At 43.2% G+C, this 20296-nt stretch overlaps 3 protein-coding genes across 3 annotated transcripts; 1 reads left to right on the forward strand and 2 right to left on the reverse strand.

Annotated features, from left to right (window-relative positions):
- The first annotated feature begins 388 nt into the window (after positions 1-388).
- plin6 (perilipin 6) lies at positions 389-9846 on the forward strand. The gene is made up of 8 exons (XM_047051363.1): positions 389-470; positions 1082-1127; positions 1561-1759; positions 2067-2149; positions 2592-2808; positions 4453-4640; positions 8224-8490; positions 8619-9846. Exons 2-8 carry the CDS (start codon positions 1092-1094, stop codon positions 9042-9044), a joined length of 1416 nt encoding a protein of 471 aa, XP_046907319.1. The 5' UTR covers positions 389-470; positions 1082-1091; the 3' UTR covers positions 9045-9846.
- Positions 9847-9949: 103 nt separating this feature from the next.
- zgc:171704 (Ras-related and estrogen-regulated growth inhibitor-like protein) lies at positions 9950-11945 on the reverse strand. The gene is made up of 4 exons (XM_047051364.1): positions 11738-11945; positions 11507-11560; positions 11322-11398; positions 9950-11215 (listed from the first exon to the last, which is right to left on the reverse strand). The coding sequence occupies exons 1-4, from the start codon at positions 11847-11849 to the stop codon at positions 10799-10801; spliced, it is 660 nt and encodes a 219-aa protein (XP_046907320.1). The 5' UTR covers positions 11850-11945; the 3' UTR covers positions 9950-10798.
- An 89-nt stretch (positions 11946-12034) lies between these two features.
- Positions 12035-20000, reverse strand: cep70 (centrosomal protein 70). The gene is made up of 16 exons (XM_047051362.1): positions 19521-20000; positions 18874-18973; positions 18268-18391; positions 17413-17593; positions 17087-17262; positions 16898-16957; positions 16416-16527; positions 16241-16329; positions 15984-16061; positions 15704-15806; positions 15445-15594; positions 15176-15328; positions 14835-15006; positions 14585-14699; positions 13258-13337; positions 12035-12832 (listed from the first exon to the last, which is right to left on the reverse strand). The coding sequence occupies exons 1-16, from the start codon at positions 19527-19529 to the stop codon at positions 12771-12773; spliced, it is 1764 nt and encodes a 587-aa protein (XP_046907318.1). The 5' UTR covers positions 19530-20000; the 3' UTR covers positions 12035-12770.
- Between the last annotated feature and the right edge of the window lie 296 nt (positions 20001-20296).

Genomic DNA, 20296 nt, shown 5'->3' on the forward strand with positions numbered 1-20296 from the left:
TAAACAAGCACAGAAGAATCTAGAGGTTTTGTAACAGTGGGGTAGCCTTAAACATGGTGGTAGAGTCACAGCAAATGACAGACAATCACGCTTCTGTGAGCGTGTGGTGTAATAACTACTGAACCACAAGGTTTCCAGGGTAGACGTCTAAATAAAATCATTTGTTCATCTGTAATCAATAATTTCACAGATTGTTGCAAGATGTGACGTGAACAGCACATTTGAGTCCTTTGCCTCAAGTGGTTGAAAAAATGCGTGAAAGGTTTACTCTTTTTGAATCACATGTGCATTAGCGCTGCTTCAGTCATCTCGCGGGGTTTCCAAGAACACTGTTAAAGGACATACTTAATTTGCACTCAAAGTTTTCTGGATGCTCGGGCAAAGATTATTTGATTCCAAGCACTCCAAGCAGCACAGCATCATTTCAAAAAGAGATTGAACAATCAATTTGACTGGTTTCATCTTTAAAGGTAAGAATGAAACGTTATTTCAAATAGTGTAATGGCCTTAGAAAAATATATAATTTATAGACTCTCATTGGGCCTGTTGTTAGGAACTATGAAAATGTGATTTTTATTATTTGTCATGTCTTATTCATTTTCTGCATAGGGCACTATGGCACAAAATACATTTACACATCTTTTTAATGTCTGTCAATATCCGTCGACCACATAAGAATGATTTACAGAAAAAAGGCACAAATAATAATATGACCATAAATAAATGTCAATTTCTGATGTTTCATGAACATGAGCCAGACATGTCAAGACAAACTGTACACATATTATTCCAAAGTGCCTGTATAATTTGTAAGGGTAAATAAGAACCCTTTAGATTATGTAAAGGTCATCAATAATCTCCATCCCATCCTCAACACTCATGGGCACAAACACACTGATGGGATAATGAGTTTTCCATGCTAGAGAGTTTGAACAGAAGATGTCATTGTTACAGCCTGCACAGCTGATCTCCTCATGTTGAGAGAAATGTTGGATGGAGATACTTCTGATAACAGTCGCAGTGTTTCCTATAGCCTCTGTCTGCTCTGGCACCATTCAAACTTACCATGACATTTTCACAGATCTGCCAAAATGGAAAAGAGGAACGAGAACAGTTGGAACAACGAGGTGAGTTTATTTGTGTGAAGATTTCAAAGATCAGCTTCCTTATGTGAGGACGCGTTAAACCCCAGTTAACAGGCCATTTTATTGGTGAACTCACAGCAGGTTTGGAAAGTGCTTATCATGGAACGCCACATGGAACGGTTCCATAAACAATCCCAATATTACACCTTACAGATGGAACCAAAACACTAGGTCACTCATGAAATGTCAAGTCAAACTTTATTTATAGAGCACATTTAAAAACAACAGAAAAAAAAACAAATATGTAAAACATGTCACATTTGACAACCACAGAATATTCAAATACTCCAAAAGAGTATCATCATGTTAAATGGGAGTTTATGAATGGGACGTCCTTTCTCTTGATCTCGTTCTAAATTATTCTTTCCTCGACGTACAAATCTGTCCGTTCTTCTCCGAATCTCTCTCATTCCAGACGAACGTTGTGCAGCGCGTGGTCCACCTGCCTCTCGTCCGCTCGGTGGCGCAGTCGGTCACCTCAGTGTACAAGGACGTGAAGGGACGCTACCCGTTCTTTCACCTGCTGGGGGTTGTGGCAGAGCTGGGGGTGCGTAACATTTCCCAGGCTGCCTTGCAGCGAGCCACGCCACTCTTGGAGAGCCTGGAGCCCCAGAGTAAGTCTGCTCAGTGTTTTCTAGATGCATGGCTCCACACACCCACATTTGAAACCCAAATCTCTCCGATTCACATAAACACTGATCTGGCTATTACATTTGAATGGAAAACACTGATATCATCACGATTTTACTGCTCCAAGAAGACAGGATCAATATCAATGGTAGTTCGGGTGGTGTTAGCTCCAAATTTGGCTCAGTTCTGCACAATGGAACACTAAACTTTTTTCTGACACCAACTGAAAGGACTGTAAATTGAGAGTAATCTTTGAAATCCATCTTCAATTTCTTCCAACCCTCCTTTTAGTTGAAGTTTTCAACGAGTATGCTTGTGTGGGATTGGACAGGTTGGAGAACAGTTTTCCTGTACTCCACCAGTCGTCTGAGGAGGTAGGCATGTAATCCCTGTATGCCTGATCCAATGACACCGAGTGTGTGTGCGTGTGGAATGTGTCGAAGCGGGTATTGTAATCACCAGACCCGTCAAATACTTGATGCAGCTTGATTTACGAGCACAGCAGCATGCTCTTAAGTCTTTTGAATTAAATTGACCCAGTGTAGCATTCTAAAAGGAGCTCACTATCAGGAATATCATGTCATATTCAGAATACAGTAGTTTATCATGACATATTGCCTAAAAGGCTATGTTCTTTCCATTGATTCTCTGTGTCATTTTGGCACATTGTTTTGCACAAGCTAGCCCTGTATAGCATATACATATACATCCCTGGGTCTTGTGTTCTTCATGATATTTATAATTTCTCAAACCCTCTGAGGACCCCGCCCTTCTCTCTCACTCTTTCTCCTCCATCCATCCCTGCACTCGGCTCAGATTGTGGACCACCTGAAGGATGCCTTCTTCCTGACCCTGGACAACATGCAGCTGCAGGCCACAGACATGGTGGAGCAGCTGGTGGTGGTGGTTTCCGCCAGCGTAGCGGCGCTGCAGGCCAGTCAGCTGGGACGCACGGCCAACGCCAGCTTGGATGAGATCCTCACCCGCCTAGAAGAGGTCATGGCCCGCTACATGCCCCTGCCACTCACGCTTAGTAAGTGTGCCTGTGTGTGCGTGTTTGTGTGTTCTTGCGCGTCACTCCATGGACTGTGGGATTTGATGAATGTCAAATGTGTTTCAAGTGTGTTGAGGAGAGTGGAGTCAGTATTTGTGTGTATGTGCATGTGTATGGGAGTGTCTGTCTGTGTGTGTTAGTGTGTGTGTGTGTGTGTGTGTGTTAGTGTGTGTGTGTGTATGTATGTATGTGTTGATGTTCTTGTAAATCACTCTATGGACTGTGGATTTGATAAGTGTTTTAAGTATAAGAGTGGAGTGTGTGTGTGTGGGTGTGTTAAAGGGAGTGGCATTTCCTGGAGGTCAAGGTCAAGGTAAACTTTATTATCCAAGAGTAGGAAATTCATATGGTCACCACTACACGCTCCATTGTTAGCTAGCCTGCTGCACTGGAGGTCTGCCTTCACCTCTGAAGGATGTTCAGTTGTCCTCATGCTCGGCTTCTTTTGGGATTTTCCAATTACAACCACAAGGTGGTGCACATGCTCTATGTTAATCATTGCGCTTGTGGATTGGTGAGTAGGTGGTGAATCTAAATCTGTTTGGTTGAATATTGTTAATATTATTGCATTTCATTTTTGTACAGTATAGTACAGTCATATATACTTGAGTATATATGACATTACCTACAGTTATATTGACACAGGGGAACTATTTTCTTGCATGTACATTCGGTAAGCATAATTTCTTTTTTACTGGAGAATATTTGACTGAGAAAACTGAGATACATGTCTTATCATATCACACAAGTACATACACATTAATTATTGAGCTGTTGGCTTTTCCAATTGTCATCATAATACTTGTTGTGACCAGTCCAACTCGGAGGCTGTGGAAATGACGTAGGGGTTGTTGTGGTAACAAGGCAGTCTACTCTCAGATCTCGCCCTCGCCTTGACTCACTCCCTCATTTGAATACACTGAATACAACTGGACCCCACATACCTATTAACTCAATACATTCCGAATGTCGCTTTCATGATGGCCTCTTTATTTCAGTGAATCAGTGTGCTACTGATGAAAGTGTGTGACCGAGTGTCTGCCATGACGTCGCCCCTGTGTGTGTGTGTTAAAGAACGGAGAGGGAGGTGATGGAATGAGTGATCTGGGTGAATGAAACCAGCCACCTAAAGGTGTTGTGTTGATGTTTCGAGGACCCCTGCTGTGTTTGGTCTTCAGAATGTATCAGACAAGTCAGTTTGAGGCCGTCATCTTATCTGTGTTGAATGCAGAGCTCATTTACATTTTCCAATGAGAAATGTGTATGTTCTGCAAAGATAATATGCTCTTTCATCTAAAGATCAACCAAATAGGGCTGGCCACAGGCCCAAACCTTGGCCCCTTCAGATCAAATATTGGGGTTCGCTAGGGACAGTACATCACTAGTCCACCTCAGACAAGGTCTTGCCTTGAGGTCTGGCCTCTTGTCAACCCCTTACCTCACCCCTCCTCTCCCCACCCCTCCATCCTCCCCCCACCTTTACCCTTCCCATCCTCCCCCCACCCTCACCTTTCCTCCGTCCTCCCCCCAACCTCCCCCTCATCCCCCACCTACAACCGTCTCCCCTCACCCGTCCTCGCCCCACCTCCACCACCACCCTCACCCTCACCCCAAACCCCCCAGGGCGCGAGTGGGAGTTGATGATGCAGCAGTATGAGGATGAGGATGAGGATGAGAATGAAGAAGTGGGGATTTTGACCCGCTTCCGTGGCCTCCTGCTCAGCCTGGGTCTGCAGCTCTACCACCGTCTGTCCAAGCTCAGAGAAAGACTGGACCGGGACGTCACAACACTTGGCAATGCGGCAGACAAGGTGAGAGAGATTGTTTTCAGAAGGGGTTTGCGGGCGTTCTAATTAGAGTCATTTTGGGTGCATTTGAGTAACAAACCTTACAGTGGTTAGAACTAAAATAGCGTTGCCATCTTTAGATGCTAAATGTAGTTCTTGTGACCTTCATGTTGAAGCTTAATTAATCAGCAAAATTTGGCTTCTGCATCACATAACCTCACATTCTTATTTCTACCTTGCCTGAGAAAACTTAAATTCAAAATGATATCCGAGTTGATAAGTTATCTATAAGAATTAGATATGTCTCGAGCACACGTCTCTCACTGCCTACCAGTCCTAGAGGCAATGTCTTTCTGAATGTCAGAAGACGTGGATGCACTCGCTCTGAAGGTCACTCTTCTGGCTCCTTCTCTTTCTTACGCACTCTCACTCGTCGAAACCGCCCACGGCTGCTGCCACCCCATCCCCTCTCCCCCCACCATGTTTTTTCGCACGTCTCACTTCCTACACGCTTCCCTCACACATCCATCTGTCCCTCCGTTCATCCAGACCGATGACGATGTCCCTCATCAAATCTTGCCGATCGCTCATTGTAATCAACGGCCTCTTGTCCTCTTATCTTTAAGTCCTTCAAATGTCATATAGTCACTGAAGTCCCACTGTTCACTTTGCTGAAACATTTTAACAACAACCTTTTACTATTTGCCTCAACACAATTAGTCCATCATGTTTATTGAAACGACATCATCCCAAAATCCAGGGACGACTAAATCCTTTCTCGATATGGCTTCTTGTCATTCTAGGAAAAGCCAAACAGCCATGTTTAACTTCCCTCTGTGACAGAACCCAAATGGTCAACCACTAGTCATGAAACTTGAATTGCAAGTACGTGCACAGGGCAACATAATACCAATCTCCACTCGTCAGACAAACTATTAAACAAACAAAAACTCTAATGGTCTAGCCTGGCAGGAACCTTGTGCCAGCTCTCAGGGGGGCTCTATGCCGACTACAAACATTCCTTCATGTTTAAGTCCTTCTAAATCGAGTTGGGGAGATAATATAGCTGTGCTACATGCCCAGCGACATGGCCGGGGCACTCTGTGTGGGCCCTCCGGGCACATTCCCCTCATTTCCTGTCCACGTTGGTCAGGACGGGATTGGCTACGTTGAGTATGCATTTTTCAATATGCCAAGTAACACTGTCTGAGGAACTAATTTAACATTGTCTAAGTACCCCATTTAACAAATGTGAATCAGTTCCTTAAGTAAATTAATTATCTCATTGAAAATGAGTGTACCAAATCAAATTAGATATGAACCACTTAGATTTCAGGTATGAAAGTCCTTTTCCAGAAGAGGCTCAGCTTTCTGCTTTCTAATATACTTGATAAGTCCCCTGAGAGCAGAAAAGCAGGGACAGGGAACATATTGGAAAAAGGACATCCAATTTTATCCCCCAAAATGACATCAGTGGGCATGAATCTGGATGAGAGGCATCACAGCGACAATGGTTCCATTGCCATCAAAAAGGGAAACATGAAAGGCCAAAACAAGCAGAGATGTCCCTGTGGGACAGGGCCTACGTGAGGGTTAGAAGCTGCCACACACACGTACACACAGTTAGACAGAAATACACAGAAAGCCAGACACAGATAAGGGGGGAGAAGAGAGGACAGACATGGACAGATAAGACTCTGCCTGTAAACATACACAGACCAGTGCAAGCGCTGGCTTAAGAAATCCAAATTATGTTTCAGAGGTTGCTTCTGTCACATCAGAGCGGAAAGGACAGGCTTTTTCACATAGATAAGAATGGATTGAATTGGACTAAGATGTGACTAATTTTTTTCCCCATCTGTTCTGACAATGTGGAAAATGTTTGTAATTGTCACTGCAACTATTGACAGTTCACGGCTAACATGAAAGAGAAAGTGTTTTTTAAACAGACAAGTATGTTATGAACGCATACACCAGAGCAGAATAAATATTTGATGCCACATCTGATAATTCTTATCAGATAAAAGTAAACAATGGTTAATTGAATTCTTCTGGTTTAAATTGTCCAGATAAAAATGTAAGGGACTGTGTTTGGGTGTGAATGAGCAAGTATTGGGAAGAAATGTGAATTGTTTGTACAGTATACTGTGCGTGTATGTGTGCGGATGCACTAGAACATGTGTTTGAGCTGACCTCCAAATTCCTCATCGATACAACTTGCCAGTGACCCTCCAGCCTGTCACGTTTGCCTCAGGTTTGTCCCCAAGCTGGGCCAAATTGGCCCTGGATGTGGGTCTAGTGTCCATTCACCAGAGACACTGGTTTGTTTTCCAGCAGTAGGGGGTTGGTGTGGAACAGGGTAACGGTCATTTGGCTGACCTAAATATCTCAGACACCCCAATCTGTAGTCTGGGCTGGGCAGAACCCATGGACATGGTCCCAAAACGTGCCTCCCTATCTCGGGTCATGTTCTCACAATATTGCTGCTGTCCTCCCAAACTCACGTGGCTGAGAAGGTAGTGATTGGATCTTGATCTGCTTCCAGGTCCACGTGAAAACACAGATAGCTTCCAGCTATTGGACTGCCTTGTGTGTTTCAAAAACATGTGGAGTATCTCACTTACTTATTTCACTATGCTAATGTATCAAAAGTGTAATGCAGACTGCCTTTCCATTGTATCCAAGAAAAAGATTAATTTAAATAGGAAACTATCTTCAGGGTCTCTTTCAGTTTTCTTTTCAATTCAGTTCAAGGGCCATTCTAATCTGTAGTTACAGGCCCCAGGTTAACATTGTGTCCTATATTTCTTTCAAATGAAGTTTTAACCCCACTATGCCCTGTAATCAAATATCACCGGCATAAGCAATTTCCGACAATGGTCACTTTCAGGTCTGTTCCAGGTCAAATTTCCTTGCCTTGGCAATAGCTGCGGATATATGGTTTTCTATGGGGTTTATGACTTGTTTCTCAAGGGCTGTGAGACCTCGTTAGCGTGCTTAGTTTCGGCCCCATCTAATCTGGGGGTCAGCCATGATGGCCAAATGCCAAGTCCTACTTTCACAGTGTGAAATACAAAGCACTCCTGTGATTGGCAGTGGCCCGGGGACAGTGGAGTCACCTGGCAAAGCCAACATCAACACGAGGGGAAACAAGAAGGAAGAAGAGAGATAGGGAAAGAAGAAGAGAGGAAGGAATGGTGGATTTGGCATCGTTTGGGGCAGCCAAGTAATGAACAGCGACTTGCTGCTCGCTGCTTTTGTCTTAATTAGACTTGATTAATGCAACCACGTCATGAACAATTAGGCTTTTTCAGTTTCTCATGTTTGTTTTCTAAATTGCCTTCTGAGTTCACGAATGCTTTCGAATCTATCAGTTTATTCCAGTCTGTGTGTCAGTCTAAAGGCCAAAAGAAAACCCACATAGTGTTCATCGGAGTATCACTCCTTGGTATGGGTTACTATGAAGGTTACCACTTTCGAGATGAGAAGTGAAAATGTCCTAAACTCGCTCCAGGTTCTCATTATCGTGTTCAAATCTTAGCTTCACCAAGATCACACATCCACTTCCTCACCCTATGTCCTCATCCTTCTCCACGGGCCTCCCTAGGTGGGCCTGAGCAGGGTGCTGGCCGTGATGGGTCTGGTTCTGCAGCGCCTTCAGATCCTGTATGTGGCCTTGGTGTTCCGCGTGGAGGCCCTGAGAGACCTGGCTCTGGGCCAGATCAGGAGACAGGCTCAGGCTCTGGTCGAGCTGGGCCCGATCCGGCAGGTCAGGGAGTTACCTGTTCAGGTTCGACTGTTGCTTGGGGAGGTGCAGGAGCTCGCCATGATCGCATTGCAGCTGCTGGTCAACACCACCCCTCTCTACAAAATGGTAATTAGGGCATGAGGATCAACCAAACCCCGACATACTGTATATATACTCCTGGAGATGCGGGATAAACCATATCTCTCTCTCTCTTTTTCTGTCTCTTTCTCTCTATCTCTGTCTTTTTGTCTCAGATTGAGCAGCCTAGCGACCAGGAGGTGGAAGACTTCCTCAACCGGGAGGAGTTCATCTTTGCCAGCTCATCCCGCCGCAGCTCCGCCAACAGCCTCTTCCTCAAAGCCATGGACGGACGCCCGCCCCGCCGCAAGAGCCTGTACGCCCGTCCTCGCCGCGGTTCGGCCAGTGGCACCACCAATCCCCCAGCCCCCGACCATGTCCCGGCCAGCCCCAGCAACAGTAAGGAGCCACCCATAGAGCTGGAGACCCTGGTGCCCCAGACCCCTCCGCCCCCCTCCTTCAGCAACACCATCCGCCGGCGCTCTTCCGCCAGCGAGCTCCTCCTGGGTCCCATCATGCAGCTTGTGTCCCAGGGCCAAAAGGCCTTCGAGTACCTCAGTCCAGAGGCCATTACTCATGTAGAGGATAATGCAGAGGACTAAGATATCCACTGCAGTCTCAACACACCTGCGACAAGCTCGCAGGCTCAACTACTACAGTTAACTTTGATGTGTGCCTATGCATATTGTAGGGGCCATTTGCTAAGATCTTTTTGGAGCCCCTTATGTTATTATTGGTATTTCCCCCAACCAGAGAGCACTGTAAAATCGTATTCATTTACACTGTAACTTTTCCTCAATTGTATTTTTGTTCATAAATTCATTATTGTTTGCTTATATTAATATATGCCTTTAAGAAAAACTAAGGAAACAATATTGACTTCTTAGTCATTTTTTATCCTAAACTAACTACCACCTAGTGCACACATTTTAGAAACATTTTGTGAGTATGAGAATGATGTATGGTTGAATGGGTACCAAATTATGAGCATGAGTATCTACTCACTGTATCTTTTTTGATTGAGACCATACAACAGTAGAATTATTTGCAGGTTTGTGGTTGCTGATTGAAATATAGGTTTTTGACATGATAAGGGCATGGTCTGAATGATAAAGGAAGTCATGTTAGCTTGATGAATTTAGAATTCAGTGTCAATGTATATGCCGTTATTGATATCCTGTCATGTTAATCAATTTGATTACTAATACTCAGTTGAAATAACACTTGCATATAATCCCACTTTTTGTGAATCTTATTAAAAAAGTATTTTTCATCATTATTTCAATGTTACAAATATCTGACAGGTGTTTTATTTTAATGATTTAATGTATATTATTCTGATTAATTTGATTGTTCCCAAAGTAATCTGTGTGAAAAATGTTACTGGTCATGATCCATTCATGATTTATTGAATTATTTCCCTTACAGGTTTAATCCAAGGTTTTGACTGATGCATAACTTTGCCATGTGACCATTCTAATGAAGTTATATTAAAAAGTAAAAAAACTAAATTCATCATTTTTATTTGGGTAAAAAAGAAAACAGACGATCACATCGACATCAATTTTACAAATGTTGTCCTCGTTAGAAATGTAACAATGTGTAGCTATTTATTACAGCTCATTATAATACATCTAGGCCTAACTGAAGCAAAGTCAGTCATATCAATAACAATAATGTTGTGCTCACAAATAACGTGAATAATATGTTTCTTATACGCATGTTCATCATCAGGCAATATATACAGCAAAATTGTGAATGCACTATCACAATAAAATGTACATCAGTCTGTAGGGTGGCAGTAGTCGTTAACATTATATTGTTGACTGAAGGCTACATATACATATATATATATATATTGTATTTTCTTTTACACCAGCAAACTGCTGAATGTCCCGTAGCCTACTGTAAGTGAACTGTACATTCGAGCACGCAATGAACACAACTGTACATTGACTCAACCTGACATAGACTGCAGGCTATAGGTCCTATTTGTGATAGGCCTAATAGCCTACATCTCACGGTTTGTATTAGGCTATCGACAATTCAAGAGATTTACCTCGTTCTTTTGATAAGGCTAAAACTCTATAACGCTGACACTTCTATATTTACTTCCAACTGCCACACCAAATAACCCCAAAATATATTATCTGAACGTATACAGCACCCACAGTTTACTTGACACATCCACCGCTGTCGGACAGCTTCTCTATTTCAACCTGCATGGTCCATCTTTTTGTACTTTTCCAGTCCCATTTCAAGCCAACGGCTTCATCGTGACGCGTGTCGTCACGGCAGACTTCTACTGCTATATGTGTACGACCAAGCACTCGGCTTGGGGAATAAACATAGCCAACTACTCGGTAGCACGTTTCTTTCCGAAAACAGCCGACATGCTTCTCACTATACTTTTAATACCAGCTGCACCTTTACGCAGGGCTCTCGATTCTTTGATAAGGTCAAGGAGTCCATGAAACACAAGAAGCACACCGTGGTAGGTCTCGGCTGCGGATATCTCGAAAAACATGCAGTCTTCGGAGAGGGCAAGCAGTCGACCTTCCTCACTCGAAACTGTCCGCCGATGTTGCAAGTCGCGTTTATTCCCCACAATAATGATGGGTGCTGAGGCAGACATCTTCCTTGCGTGACGGATGCTCCGCACTTGTTGCTGCGCTACCTCGAAACTGGAGCGGTCACAGATGCTGTAGACGAGGATCACACCATCAGCCCACTGAAGCTGTTTGTCGCTCATGGTCTCAGTTGTCTCACAGCCCTACACACACACACACAAACAAAACATGTTAATAATAACGTCATAGCACGAATTTGACTAGCTTAGTTTACTGTATGCATAAAAACTTGACCGCACTTAGGCCTACCTGGGGGTAAAGTGAGTCCCAGATATTGAAACATATCTCTCGACCATCAATCTTGTCAGTATGACTGTAGATCGACTCTGTAGAAGAAATTAAATGTAAACTAAAGTATTTTATTTGCACTGCACGCACGGCTATGTGTGGGACACTGAATTACGCACAAGGTATGCACAGCCTTTATAACTTACCTATATCTCCATATTCGCCAATAAATCTCCTTGTAAGAAAACGCACGGTGAGAGCTGCAAAATACAAAGACAGGTAACCCCACTTAGTTATGGCAAATAACAAATATATTGACATAGATGCTAAAGGCAAATATTACGTCCATAAAATACTAAAGGCTACCTCGGGTGCAATTTTGCATTGCATTGAAGAGTCGTTATATAGGTGGTTGTGAATGTTGAATAAAGTCTCACCTGATTTTCCGACATTTTCCGCACCAAGAAGTAAGATATTAGCTTCTACTTTTTGCAGACTCCCCTCCGTGACCTTGCTGCATTGCGCGCTGGGTTTTACTTGAACCACCATTTTGCTAAAAAAAAATAAGCCCTAGTGCTTTCCTTAAAGATTAATGTTTGTATTGTTTGTGTACCACACCTTTGCATGTGGCGAGGTTTGGTCGATTTCAAGAGAAATCGAGAAATAAATACAGTTCGGGCGGAGACTGAAAAGGTGGAGTCAACGATGAACCAACCGGAGCTCCGTGCGTCTGTCTGTGGGTTTATTCACAATCACAGGCTCTTTGATTGAGTCATTTGATAGCACTGACTCAAGCATGTGTTGATGAGCTAATTACAAATAATTTACTAGGTTGACTCATGAGAGCAGGGTGTTATCATGATTGCATTTTACGTGAAATAATAGGTTAATCAGTTAGTCGGCATTGTCTGGATTTACTCATAGCAGTATTCAGGCACCTCTTTTGAGAATCTACTGAATGTGTACATTTACTCCAATATTATCGTTGCAACACAATATTATACATATCAGCCAGTTACTCAGATGTCAACTCGTTTATAACGGTGTGGCTTAAGAGAAAAATACAAAATATATCAAAGTCACTCAAGCAGCAGAAGCACTTAGTAGTGCAATGTTATACTTGGGCACCATCTGGTGGCACATCCTCACTTGAAACAAATAATGTGTTATTTACAATCTACACATACATGAATTAAAGCATACAAAGTTCATTCTTTGATGAAATCACACACAGCCAGAGGTATCTTCTTTCCATTGATGTCTTGTACATTTTCAAATATAATCTCCAATTTGTATATCTTCCATTCAAGTGATTTCAATCTTTATTCTGTTTTGGGTGTACTATTCACTTTAAGTAACACAAAATATGAGGAAGAAAATGCATAGAAAAAATGACCCAAAACCAAGTCAACAAACTAATTTAGAAATAAAGCTGAAAAAACAGACATAATCAATCACAAAAAACAAGTATCACAGTGCCCTCGACTTCAGTGACCTTAGAGCGGGTATGATGTCATCTAGATGCTGAACATCTGAAAGGGGAGCAAACAGAAGACTTTTATTTCAAGCATCACTATCTGTCTTAAGAGAGGAGTTTTTAGTGCAACAAATGTGTACAAATGTGATGTCAAATTGCATGTAGACCTACTCTGCAGGACAGTTTGATTGTTTCTGATTAAATGCAGTCATGCCAGTGTGTAGAGTGGGAGAGTCTTAGTGGGAGAGATTTGCTATTTGTCTCTTTAACACAAATCAGCAGCACAGGTCATACTGTCTTTCCGTAATAAAAGTGAATTAATACTGAGGAATACAGAAACATCCCTGGAAAATGATCATGAGTACTATGAAAAAAAGAGTATGTACTATCTACTAACTAGAGTATAACCTGTACTACAGATTGCAATGAACAGACAAACGGTAAATCCTTCACTCCCACAGTAGCGGTAGAAGCATATACCTAGAGTCTGCAGCAGTTCAATCACCAGAGAGTAGAATGCAGGAAAGAACTCTTCATGCTCCTTAACCTTGGAAATAATGCTGGCAAAACACACAAACAAAAAACACTTATAGATAACTCTTGCAAGTATCCCATGGAAGGAACTAAAGGACATGATGGATGGTTTATTCTGGTTTGTCTACTGGCCAGCAATGGATCCAGGGAGGGATGGGACGTATGGCACTGACGCATCGATGCTTGTGTCGCAAAACCAATACGCACAGTTTCGAAAAAGTGTTGTATCAAATTACGAAACCACGTGACAGATGACGTTCAATGCTTCAAACGTCACGAACTGGTTCGAAGTTTTGCCGCTCTTCTGAACCAGAGCCATGGAAGGAACGAAGCCACCGTTTCTTGTTAAAGACAAATCTCACATTGTCAGAGAAGCAGCACCAGGCATCGCTAGAGTTTCTTCCATCAGTCATTATTATTTAGCCAAATCCGTATAGTAATAATTATAAATCCGTGCATTTGTGTTGTGTTATTTTATTGAAATGAAACGTAACATGATAGGACTAGGTAGGTCTATACAGTGCCCAGAAAACAAATGTTGATGATTCGTCAACATTGTCAACAGTAATAATAATTTGTAAAAATAAAGTTCCCCCAGTTCACAATAGACCTACATATAACAAATGTTAAGAAAAAATCTGTGTTATCTAGTTTAATTGATATAAAGACCATATTGTATAAAGTCCGTCCAACCGCTTTAACAAGTAATGATCTCTTCGGTGGTGTAGTTGGTTAAAGCGTTGTACGACTACATATTGTTAATGCGAATCTGGGATCCCAAGTTCGCGCCCCAGTCCAGTGAATCTCGTACGATATTCTTTAACTTTTACTGTGAGAAAATGACATAATTCTAAAGGCCTACGGATGTATCACAACATTTTAATGTGTGAGCACTAATATCAGATCAAAATGAACACATGTAGCCTTAATTAAATATTGAATAACGTAGGGTAGTCTACCGTCGGAGACAACCACTACGCCTCATTCAGCCAGTTTAAACGGCTGCTAGATGACGCTGTTCATTTTCAAAGCGCCGATAGTTCGGCTCTTTGGGCCGGCACAATCCGGAAGAAGCCACCAAAGCTTCACAAGGCATCGTTCGCCCATCCCTAGATCCAGGAGTTAGCCCGGCCCAGTCTATAAGTGGTTCCAGGAGTTAGCTTGGTCATGTCTATAAGTGGTTCCAGGAGTTAACATGGTCCTGTCTATAAGTGGTTCCAGGAGTTAACATGGTCCTGACTATAAGTGGTTCCAGCCCGGTCCGTCCCACTACCTTTCAATGTCGCTGGTTCCCAGGAGGTTGTGTAGCTGGTTGTCAGCACAGTCCTCTGGAGAGGACACCATTCTGGCCACCTGGTTCACTACCTCACTAGGGGGAGCTCTGTCATCTGGAACAAGGCAGTAAATCCAGACGGTACAATTATTACTTTTGAGGTGATTAAAGCTATTTTAGTAGTGGTTAATTTGACGACCTATGACTGTTTGATTATGCAGTAGATAGAGTATGTTGTGTTTTTCGCTACCTAGGGCTAGGACGTCCCTCAGGTTCTTCATGGCATTAGTCATCTCCCCTAGGCGGGTGTAGACTTCATTCATGCGAGGGTAAACTCCGCTGAGGGAGGGCGCATCAAACAGCTTCTGGAAGTGGGCCACCATGGACTGGAGGGTGTTCTTGGTTGGGCTTCGGAGAACCTTCTAGAAGCCATGATAAGGAAAAGCATGAGGCACATCAATATCAATTCAGCATCAATTGATCAATATCAATACAGTTTTTTTTGTTTTGATTTATAGATTCTATTTTGCATTGTTCCCCATTAGAATAATTATTAAAATAATTGTGGAGGGAAGACCAAGCTAGCCCTACCTCTTCCCCATTCACAGTCTCCTCCAGTAAGGTTTCCACAAGTAACATCAAGTCCTCGACTCTCACACTTGCTGAGGGAACACTGTCGTTGCTGCTGGCTGACTGCCATGGCTGCAGTCTCTGTATCAGTTTGTTAAGTGTGCGGTGCAAGTCCTAAGCAAACATGCAAACACACAAAACACAAATTCGGTAACCGAAGCGGAAGAGAAAGTGTTCCTTTCTATTTCAACCCTGCAGTCTCAAACAAGGGTCACCAAACAAGTGCTCACCTTCAACGAGCCCAGTTGCTCTGCCCACATCTGCAGCGTGGGGAGGAGCCTGTTGAAGACGAGCATCTCTGAGCTCTCATTGGGCCTCTGTCTGAGCAGCCTCAGGGGGGCCCCGGGGCCAGACACCACCTCGCTGATGTCCCCCAGCATCTGATCAGGAACCACAATTTACAGTCCATCTCGAATGGTGTCAAAACATGAAATCGTGGCTGGTGTAAAAGACCTTCTTAGAGGAATGGGACTGCATGTGTACAGATACCTTGAGATATCTGCGAGCGTCACTGGCTTCTGAGGCTTGGGTGGTCGACCCCTCTAAGATGCTCGTCTCAGCGCTGTCCTGTTCCTTAGATCCCTCAGCGGACCTTCACCACACCGAGCAGGAAGAACAAGGATGAGGACCAGTACACGTTGACACTACAGTTGAATGATACAGTATCAAGATGAAATGAGGAAGTCAGGCTTCAAAGGCTGGAGAGACTTCTGGAATATTTCCTTGCATGTCACTAGAAATGCATCAGTGTGTTTTGTTAACGGTTGACCTGGTGTTGTTCTGCTTGATGATCCTGTCCATACGACGCAGCTGATGTTTATAGGCCTTCAGCTCCTTCACCGTGGGCCTGGGAAACAGATGGGCACAATCAAATTCTATTTAACTATGATGGGATAGGCCAACAAGGATAAACAAGGATCTATTACTATGGACGGCCTGATCCAACTAACCTTTCCATAGTGCAGTAGAAGCCCTAGGCTTAGAACAAGGACAGCTAAATCTACTGTTATCTTCAACCAACGGTACCTTGATTCCAAATCTTGTTTCAGCTGCTGAATTTGGTTCTTGAGTTCCTCCCTCTGTGCTTTGATCTCCTTCAGCTGTTCTTGGTAAGACTGAGGAGGGAATGGTAAAATGAAGCCTTAACAGGCTTCATTTACAAGTGTCAAGTTATTGCGAGCTGTTCGCACTGTACAGTCACCTTTATTAATGATTTGTGGTTGGATAAGAAGACCACTGGGGTGCCATTCCTGCTCTGAGATTGGTCAGATGACTGCAAACTCTCATCTGAATCCCTTTCCCTTTTGAAGGCCCTGTGGGATGTAAAGGGAGGAAAAATTATAAGAAATAAGATTAGCATAACCTTACCCCTTCTGCTGCCTTCGGGGCACAATGACCCCAAGGTTCACAACGACCCCAAGGTTCACAACGACCCATCGTTGTGTGCGACAATTTTACCCAACACAGAAACAGAAAAAAAGCATTTTTATTTTAACTTTCGCACTGTGACAGCCTGATATGGAGAGAGACATGTCTCAAAATTATTCGTAAATCACAATAAAGTACAATGATCCACAAATGTTCCACGATTTACAAATGTGTTTTGCAATCCACAAAAACTAAATTCGTAATCACATTATTATTCAAAACTACTGGAAACACAACGTTTCCTTTAGCTTTTACCTGAGCTCATCACGTAGCTGCTGCATTTGAGCTTCATAAACGTCGATCACGTCCAATATCCTGAGAGAAACAAGGGCTGGATCTCTTACATCCGAACAACAACAGACCACAAGACAATTTGAGTGAAATATATCGCTGTGGTTACTGTAGATCCTGATATAATTTCGTAGACATGAGGGAGGGTCTTACTGCTGGTCCACCGGGGAGTGTGGCCGGGCGGACCTCTCGTGGATCTGCTGGAAGACCTGGTTCTGCCTCGCAATCCGTCCCTCCTCCTCTTTGACGGCGAAGTAGAGCTTCCTCTGCAGTTGAGACGCGACAGCTTTCTCCTCAGACAGCTTCTGTTCCCGGGCTTGGTGTTGCTTCTGGAAAGCACAGAGACGAGTGTCATTATCATGGTCATTGATCATTTTAGACAGAAGGAGACAAGCATTGACAGAGGCAAAAGACAACCATCCTTTATGAATTCCACGGTTGATAAATGGTCATTCCATCTCTGGATGTTTTCAGGTCACCTGCATATCTTTCTTGTCCTGCTGTAGCTGGTGCACGAGGCCATGCTGCTGGGCAGCCTTGCTGATGTAGCTGTCCTCCAGGTGCTGCACCTTGCCCTTCACCCCGGCCAGGACTCCCTCCAGCTCGGCCGCCCTCTGGGACTGGCGGCCAGCTCGGCTCAGGTGCTGCTGGGCTTCCTCTCTGAAAGACCATTCAAAAGGTGCACGTTCGGGCAATTTGAGAGAGGTCATTTTCAAACACGATGGCCCATATCAACTGCTAGCAATTTTATTTGTGTTTGGTTCAATTGTGTTATCATTCTTATAGTATTGTCAAGTTGACAAGAAACACAGGGCATCTTACAGCCTTACTTTGCTTACTCGACTCATTAAAAAGGGACAATGCATGGATAGACACTATGAATGTGCTCGAATGATCCTCAATTCCTTTGCATTTCACAGAGTGGGTATATGTTCTCTGCTGTGATGGTGATGGATGTGGATGGCAGGTGTCGTCCCTCCATCACGCCCCAGCAGGCAGGAGAGAGCAGGCAGGGTGAAACTCGGCCTGGCTGGGAAACCCTCCCCGGAGGTCTTACCATACCGACACTCAACCTACACTGCAGCGTGACAGCAGGTGGTCGGCACGAAATGGAGCCTACATTATTAAGCAGGTGGATCAGCCCCACGCACCTGAGCTGGCAATCGATATTTCAGAATTGGTTTATTTATTCATTTGGATTAATGTATTAATTATACTTTTTTTCTTTGATTTAGAAGCCTTAAAGATGATGGGGTGGAAAATATTTTTTATTTATTGATTCATTTAATCACATCCTTATGTATGTGAAATTATCGGTTGTTTAGGCTCCTTACTTGAGTTGGCTATTAGACTGGATGAGCTCCTGAATCAAGGCCTGTCTTCTCTCAGAGTCTGTCAGCATGGTCCTCAGCATGGTCCTGATGTCGCCGGCGGACCTCTTCTCCAGAAGAACCAAATCTGAGATGTCGAGTCACAGACATTTATGACCAAATGTGCTCAGCGAGACAGCTCATTCATACTGAGGGTAATGGGAACATGAGAGCATGTGTAAGCCAGGCATTGTATGGCCACTTAAGGCTAGGCTAATTACATAGAGTGGAGAGGATGAGCGCTCACTTAAAAAAATACAAAGCACACTGAGGGCCAAGGAATTACCCAGGTAATATAAAGACATGTATTTACCCTGCGTTGTTGTAGGCCTAAACACCATACATTCCTTCATTAAAACACTGAATGGGAAAAAGTCTGTTTATTCAATTTGTATGTCGATTGTGTATCAAGTGACAGACTTTTGACTATCCATTGTGAGGGAATGGACCCGGAATGAGTGAACCAAGCAAATACAAAAGCATGCAGTGGTGCACAATAGGCCTACAGTTTAGTGTAATTCCATTCCATTATTTTGTAAAAGCTCAAATCAGCTTTAGCTGTTAACCTACCTGACAGATTCTTATTCTCAATGGGATCAGCAAAGTGGACAGGCTTAAATCCATGATGCTGGAGAAGTTTGTTCACAGAATCCCACTCAGTTTGCTCCAGCTGCACAGACCAAGAACACAAAATAATACAACACAACTTCACACAATCCATGAAAATACACAACAGAAGAGAACCTTCAGATTAACAGTCGGTCTGTAAGAATTCTTGACGTCTACCTGAAACTGGCTGTAGGTCCATAGATAGACATATGTCTTGTCTCTTGCCTGAAATGCTGAATTACTTTTTCCGTCCATCTTCTTTCTTACTAGTGACATTTCTTAAGCATAATATGTCCTAATGATAGAACTGGAGGGCTGAACGTGTTAGATTTGCTGTATGGCTCAAGCTATATCATACAGTAAGCCAGTGAGCGTGTCAGTCTTTAAACTTTCAGTGCTGTCAGTCCTAAACCCCATAATGACAGCACTGACCAGTCAGAGCTCAAATTACTGGCTAGCTAGGCTATGCTGTCATGCTACTCAGTACGAAAATACACAACCCTCAACACAGTTATCCTATAATCTACCTTTACTGCCAACGTTATCTGAAGACTTAATGTGGCTCATCAACATTTTATCCACTTACTCTTGCAAGCACACACACGTACCTTGTCCATATGTCCAGGACGGATGAATAACACCGTTTTGCTAGTGTGCACACGGCTCTTGGCAGTCAACTTGCAGAAATAAAGACAGTTGCTCGCACCAGCTGGTGTAATATAATTCTTCTAGCACAGCAGTATAATTTATCTAGTCCACTACAGTACGATCCATGTAAAGTGTTATTGTGTTCGCTGGCAACAAAGCTAGCAAGCTACTAGCTAGTACAGTACTAGTACTCTACTCAAATGCGTAAACAAAACAATGCTAATACAGTTGAACTTGAAAAATATGATAATGCAAAGCGCCGGTTGTTTTCCTAGCTTATTAGCGTTCAGTTTATGAGGCAGACTAGTGAGCGTTCATATCGCTACAGTAGTTAGCATAGCTAGCGATATCTAGGAACGTATTGTTGTTGAGTACTGTAGTTGCTACCAGTAGTTGTCAAGTTTCAAACGCGCCGCGACTTCCGTCCCTTCTTCATTAATATTAACTAGACCGGATCCCGACCAGCGGTTCATTACTGTCATCTACCGGTGTGTGTTGGAGATAACACGCTTACCTTAGAAAAAGAAAAAAAGAGTAGTAGAGTAGTACTGAAAAAAACTACAAAATAACCTGTGTATCTGGTAATTCAAGGAAGTGTATTGGTTAAATGTTCTATTTGAATAAACATGGACCCACTAATGTGAATAGGATATCCCTGCCTCCCCATATAGACAGATTGAGCAGTAGTAATGCCTAGAGAGTGGGTCAGTAGGCCAGTTTTGAGGCTATAATAAAG

The sequence above is a fragment of the Hypomesus transpacificus genome, unplaced genomic scaffold, assembly GCF_021917145.1.
Source record: "Hypomesus transpacificus isolate Combined female unplaced genomic scaffold, fHypTra1 scaffold_149, whole genome shotgun sequence".
Lineage (NCBI taxonomy): Eukaryota > Metazoa > Chordata > Actinopteri > Osmeriformes > Osmeridae > Hypomesus > Hypomesus transpacificus.

Excerpts from the sequence above, each read along its gene's own strand:
- plin6 (XM_047051363.1), top strand. The coding sequence starts at position 1,092 with ATGGAAAAGAGGAACGAGAACAGTTGGAACAACGAG. Across the intron at positions 4,641-8,223 it reads TTGGCAATGCGGCAGACAAG|GTGGGCCTGAGCAGGGTGCT; the intron begins GTGAGAGAGATT and ends GGGCCTCCCTAG. Across the intron at positions 8,491-8,618 it reads CCACCCCTCTCTACAAAATG|ATTGAGCAGCCTAGCGACCA; the intron begins GTAATTAGGGCA and ends TTTTTGTCTCAG.
- zgc:171704 (XM_047051364.1), bottom strand. The coding sequence starts at position 11,849 with ATGGTGGTTCAAGTAAAACCCAGCGCGCAATGCAGCAAGGTCACGGAG. Across the intron at positions 11,399-11,506 it reads TGGCGAATATGGAGATATAG|AGTCGATCTACAGTCATACT; the intron begins GTAAGTTATAAA and ends TTTCTTCTACAG. Across the intron at positions 11,216-11,321 it reads GGGACTCACTTTACCCCCAG|GGCTGTGAGACAACTGAGAC; the intron begins GTAGGCCTAAGT and ends GTGTGTGTGTAG.
- cep70 (XM_047051362.1), bottom strand. Across the intron at positions 17,263-17,412 it reads AGGACAAGAAAGATATGCAG|AAGCAACACCAAGCCCGGGA; the intron begins GTGACCTGAAAA and ends TGTGCTTTCCAG. Across the intron at positions 16,528-16,897 it reads CAGCTACGTGATGAGCTCAG|GGCCTTCAAAAGGGAAAGGG; the intron begins GTAAAAGCTAAA and ends TACATCCCACAG.